The sequence below is a fragment of the Opisthorchis viverrini genome (assembly GCF_000715545.1).
Source record: "Opisthorchis viverrini unplaced genomic scaffold opera_v5_201, whole genome shotgun sequence".
Lineage (NCBI taxonomy): Eukaryota > Metazoa > Platyhelminthes > Trematoda > Opisthorchiida > Opisthorchiidae > Opisthorchis > Opisthorchis viverrini.
The window spans coordinates 113,654-119,274 of NW_008751856.1; the positions used below are offsets into that span (position 1 = coordinate 113,654).

General features: G+C 49.2%; 1 protein-coding gene across 1 annotated transcript in view; it reads left to right on the top strand.

The window, feature by feature from the left end:
* T265_08061 (hypothetical protein) overlaps nt 1–5,621 on the top strand; it is a gene marked incomplete at both ends in the record, with an annotated part of 38,573 nt that overhangs the window by 29,095 nt on the left and 3,857 nt on the right. Inside the window, 3 exons of the mRNA XM_009173756.1 lie at nt 298–984; nt 2,303–2,377; nt 5,208–5,600. Of these exons, the coding sequence (XP_009172020.1) occupies nt 298–984; nt 2,303–2,377; nt 5,208–5,600 (1,155 nt within the window). The remainder of the gene's footprint in view (nt 1–297; nt 985–2,302; nt 2,378–5,207; nt 5,601–5,621) is intronic.

The window sequence follows — 5,621 nt, forward strand, 5'->3', positions numbered from 1 at the left end:
TTTTGTGGGGGGGGGGGGGAGGAGATGTCTCTCTTGAGACTGTCAAACAGCCTCGAGTCGTAGCAAGAGGGATGAGTCGGCTGATACAAGGACAAATTTGGCCCAAGTCATCCCTCGTTTTACTAGCGTCAACTAGGTCGGGTTTCAGTTCGATTCCCACCGAATCTGTTATCGAGCCCATACTTTTTGGCGCGCCGTTGTGTGAGAGTGTTAGAAGGCTTCCGGATACTTTTTGTTTCTTCTTCGTTCCGGGTTTCTCTTCGGCTTCTTTTATATGTCCTGTGGTTATCATTTCAGGTCTGGTCCCCATTGCGACCCTTGCTGGTCGACAGTGATGATGAACTGTACAGTTCTCATCTGAAGTACACTTTTAGTAAAGTTGCTCCGGACATTCGGCGACTTCGGAGATCTCAGCTGGCCAAGGCGCTTTCCTCTGACTCGGATAGTCACACTCAAACTGGACTGCAGCAACAGCAGAATGGTGGAAGTCGAGATTCCACGCCGACGAATGATGCCACTTCCAGTCTTCCACATGATACGGTTCCTTCTACTTTATCCGATGGTCCAACCGGTGTGCGTGCGGACGGCTCACCTCCAGTTTCCACTCTCTGTTCGGAGGTAACCTCATCATCGAGCAGTGCAACACTCAGCAATGCGTGCAAAAGACTTCGACGATCCTCATCTCCTGATGACGATGCCAGAGAGAATGTCCCTGTAGAAGAAATGTCTCCACAGAGTGGTGATGGTGAAGTTCCATCCGTAGAAACCCGTCCGTCTGTTCGGCGTCAACGTAAAAAGACTCGAAAGCGGCACTCCAGTGAAACCAGCACTGACGCTCGACTACCCGAAAAACGGCTTCAATGTACCAAAACCGAACGCACGGACAAAGAAGGCTCCGGTGGCAACCCAACAGCAGAACCTGACCAGGTTCAGCCGGTGCTTCCACAATTTCTTCTACCCTTCAATCGCAATGACTTGGAATTGGTAATGCCTAAGCTTTAGACATAATTTTCTACTGAGATTTAAATGTGTGTTTATCGCTTTTCAACTGATTTCGGTCCGTTTCTTTAATCCACTCGAGTAGTATGATAGAAGTTTGTCTCTTCAGTCACCAAGTCGAACTAAAGTCATGGTGATCATGGATCAAAGCTGGTCCTAACATTGCACGGGAGATCCGCTAATTTAATGGACCAGTCGAACGTCCGTTTTGGTCGTTACACTGTCGCGTACGTTCTTCGTCAAATGACTTAGTCAATAGAGTGAAACTCATCGGAGATCAGATGCTCCTCCAACTACCTTGTGACCCTCGATTTACCCGGGTTTTAACCAGATTTTCGTGCACTGTTTTTGTTGGTGAACCTTTCTTCGATGACCCATTTACTCAGGATACCCAGCTTCATCAAGTTCCACCGGTTACTCTGTTAGGCGGAATTCCACACGGATCCCTCTTTACCGCTCGCAGTCAGGTGCTGCTACGGCCACTCCACGCAGGAGTGGCCGAAAATTCGGGAAGCTTGCCGGTCCGGCATCAAGCCGAGATCTGATTGGTCCTAAGTTTGAACCCAAACAGCCAATCATGACGCAGTATTGGACGGTTGCCAATAGCGCATCCAGAACGAGTTAGAATTTCCAGAAAACTGTTGCCGCTTACGTCATATATATAGAGCGCTGTACAGGTGTTCCTGACTTCGTTTTGAGCGTTATGTATCACGTGAGGCTCAGACGAGAACTAAGCTGAGAAAAAATACGATACTACACTCCCTTTCATCGATTCGGCACGGTGTCATGCCTTGGCGTTGTCTTTGTCCGCGGATACATGCCACTCGGAGTAACTGAACATCAGTCAATGGCCAGCCAGCAACGGACCCGAAAAAATCGCACCCTGATTGGCTCGAAGTTAGGCCAATGAGAATCAAGCACTCGGTTTTGCGGGCTCAAATCATTGTGATATTGTTTTGTCCCACTAGAGTCATTCCAAGCTCCCGTTCATTTGGGTTTACTTTCAGTGGGCGGAATAGAAAGTCAAGGATTAGTATGAGAGCCGCGCGATCACAATATATCTATTGTGTCGCTCTTTAAACACTGGAACACACTTGGTCATTTGGCGTGACTCATCTATCGCAGCGTCCGTTCTGCCTCGTCCTAGCAACACACTCCAAACAATGTTCTCCCTTGGTTGCATAACCTTCCTATCTATATCATCTTTTATCCCGTCTGAATGCCGAGTTGACTGGTTCAGTCAGCTTACCCTGTTTCCAACAATTGCGTGATAAAAACTGTCGTATATCCATTTTGTTTCCAGCGAGTTGCACAGAATTGGATCAACCGTACTTCCGAACGTACTCAGTTGGACGGTTTAGAAGAGGCAGACTCTCAGGTATGTACTCAGTTTGCCACACATTTCCATCTTCTTGAATCCCATTGCATCCTACCTGTTTGTTGAAGGATCTCCGTCAAGTACTTCACCAATGGTCATGGACACAAAAAACCTATGATCAACCTTCCATGGGAAATGCTGCACCCTGCTTAGTTACGCGACCCATACACACGCCTACAGAGGCGACATACCGGCGTAGCACGAGGGCTGGGATACTGCCAGTTTGCCCAAGCCTGGACACAGGACGTCGAGAGGCAGAGGTCAGGTTCGAACCACGGACCTTCCGGTTAGTAAATTCGCGATCTAACCACTTGGGCCATCTCGCCCCAACTAACGCATCACATTGAGGCCCAAACCTGGTAGATGAAGCCACGAGTAAAGGCACATCTACTTTGGTGGCTGCAGGTCCCCTATGCGAAGTATGTCTGTCGGACGATACTCCATGTTATCTACAAGTGGAAAAAACATGCGAAGTGTCTGCTTTCCACTGCTTGGGAATTCTTTCTTATTGACCTAGAACACACAGGTGACAAATCGTTCAGCTGGTAGCACCCTCTCGGCGCCTAACTGCCATACCACCCGAAGGTTCCACGAGAGCTGGGATACCGCCCAAGCCTAGGCAGAGGAAGTCGAGATGCAGTGGTCGGGTTCAAACCATGGACCTTTCGGTCAGCAAATCCGCGCTCTTAACCACTTCAGCTATCTCCCCCCCCCCAATTTGGTTTTGTCAGGGGACTCAACTGAAGCCAGTTTATGATGCTCCGAACGTGGGCTGTCGACTAGTTTTCAGCAACCTTGTCAGTTTCGTTACGTCTAATGCTATTTCCTTTGGATAGCTTTCCATTGCGGATGTTTCTCGTTTTTTCTTTTTCCTCACCTCTGTCGGTTTCCCAACATTTATCCAGGTGTAGTGTAAACCAGTGGATGTGCTTTTTCCCATCCGCGAACCTCCGTGACTGAATTTCAGACTGATAGCAATGCAGATATGACGATACTAAAGATCATGGGCGTTTGCCCTAGAAGTAGGGTTTTGGTTGCCTAACAGATTCGTTTCATTCCTGTGTACTTTGCTGAATTACAACTTTCAAGTGTCAGTCTGTTCAACTGCTGTCTGTAACTCCGACCTCCGCCGCCGTATGAGCTGTTTTGCGGAGCGCAGGTCTCCTGACCAATCACAACGACAGAAACGTACAATTCTCACCAGTCACGTGACTTTCATGAACGGATTCCGTAAATCCCGTGATTACCTGCAACGAATGAAAAACTGTCAATTAGGTCTGAAGACGCCCGTGATGCTATCTAACTGGGAAGTCTTGGCAATCGATTGGCAGAATCAGGGCAGCTACTGGGTCGTCGTTCGCCTGTTGAGAGATGATAGTTCAGGTGGGCCGTGTGTGCGCCGGTGGAGTAGTGGTAACACGCTCTCCTGGCATGCCAGATGTGCGGAGTTCAAACCCCGTCTCAGCCAACGATATGCACCACGGATGAACTCTGATGAGAGCGGAGCCCGAGTCGAGTGCTTCTCCCCTCCTTGGCGTGAGCTCACCAGAATAATTACACCAGGACAGGAAGACGATTGTTCAAACGCGAATGGTGTGAGCGTAAAATCCACCTTGAGGCGTACAACTTCGCCTAGCTAACGTCATGGCTTCATAGGGCCTTTCTTTCACCTGAAAAAAACACCGCCTGAACATTGAATGCATCTCACCGTCGATAATATTTCCATATTATTCCACTTGCCGATTTCGTACTCGTTCACGGGGGGCGAGATGACCCAAGTGGTTAGAGCGCGAATTCACTGACCGGAAGGTCCGTGGTTCGAACCCGACCTCTACCTTTCGAGTTCTCCTGTCTAGGCTTGGGCGACCTGGCAGTATTCCAGCCCTCTTGGAACCTTCAGGTGGCATGGCAGTTAGGCACCGAAAGGGCGCTACAGCTGGACAATTTCAATATGAATTTGAACTACGTGAGCTAAAATAAGCGATGTACCGTGGCTGTTATGTGCGTTTGCGAGTTCAAGAACGCTTTCTACAACCCAGGCTGCACACGCCACTACAGATATCGAATGCTGACGCATCCAGCCAAACAAGGTGAAATCGTTGGTGTTGAAGTGGATATGCCCCCAGGAAACCTCTGTTCCGTTACGCCAGTTGCTCCACTGCTGATGATGGATCGATAAAACAATTGTTGTTCCCAAAGTCGGTCAACTTGACAACCCACCAAGACTCCCTCCAAGGTCATGCACACCTATTTTGTGGAACGTTTTACTCCTTGCATTTCAACCTCTCCGGTGAGTGTCTCCATACATCGCGAGACACGTAGATTTTCCATGGATGAGTTGGTTTCTCTCCAACGCATATGCACTTTTGAAGGCTTTAGACATCAGAACGTGTCTAACTTGGGGTTTCTAGCAATGCCTTTGATTCAATCGATCAAAAACCCCAGCCGTGCAAAACAAAATCCAGGAAAGCTGACCAAGACTCGAGGGTGGCGCTGCTGAGGGAGCCGTTTTATCACCGTTTCTATTCAATTTTTACAAGATTTTGTCTAAGCTTGGGCAACCTGTCAGTATCCCATCCCTCATGCTTCCTTCTTGTGGCAGCTAGGCACCGAAAGGGTGCTACAGCTGAACGATTTCTTTCATCCAGCAGTTGACCTGTTGTGAATCTAACTTCCAGAGATACACTTTATGTTCAATACAAGGGGGAATTTCCCAACCCAGTCTCTTCAGCAATGGGGTTGGTTTGGCCGGGGTCAAGAGACTCTGAATGCACCATGTATGCCCTTTTCTATCAACCTATATTGCTTTTCCGTTCCACTCCGTTTTCAGCTTTTGTCGGCTATCGAATCCATGACTCAGTTGCATGCGCGGGCCGCGCATCGCCGAGCCAGTTCACGTCACAATGGGACTACGGGTGACGGTGGCTCGACGGACGATGATGCTGATGACGACGATGATTCGGGCATTCTCGGATCGTTCCTCTTCTTCCGTCGTCCCCGGCGAGCCGCAGAACAAAGCGAAGAGACGTTCGCCACGCGAGACCGTGAGGGTTCCGCGAATGGCACATCAAGCAATTCCTCCTGGGTCAGTACTCAAGAGACCAGCAATGAATCCAGAGTGACCCGTTCGTCATCCTCTTCTTCCAGTTCTACCGCAACATCTACTTCTTCCTCGTCCTCCTCCTCATCCTCCACGTCCTCTTCAGGTTCACCGAGCACTGCGGTTGGAGAAGATTCGTCTTCG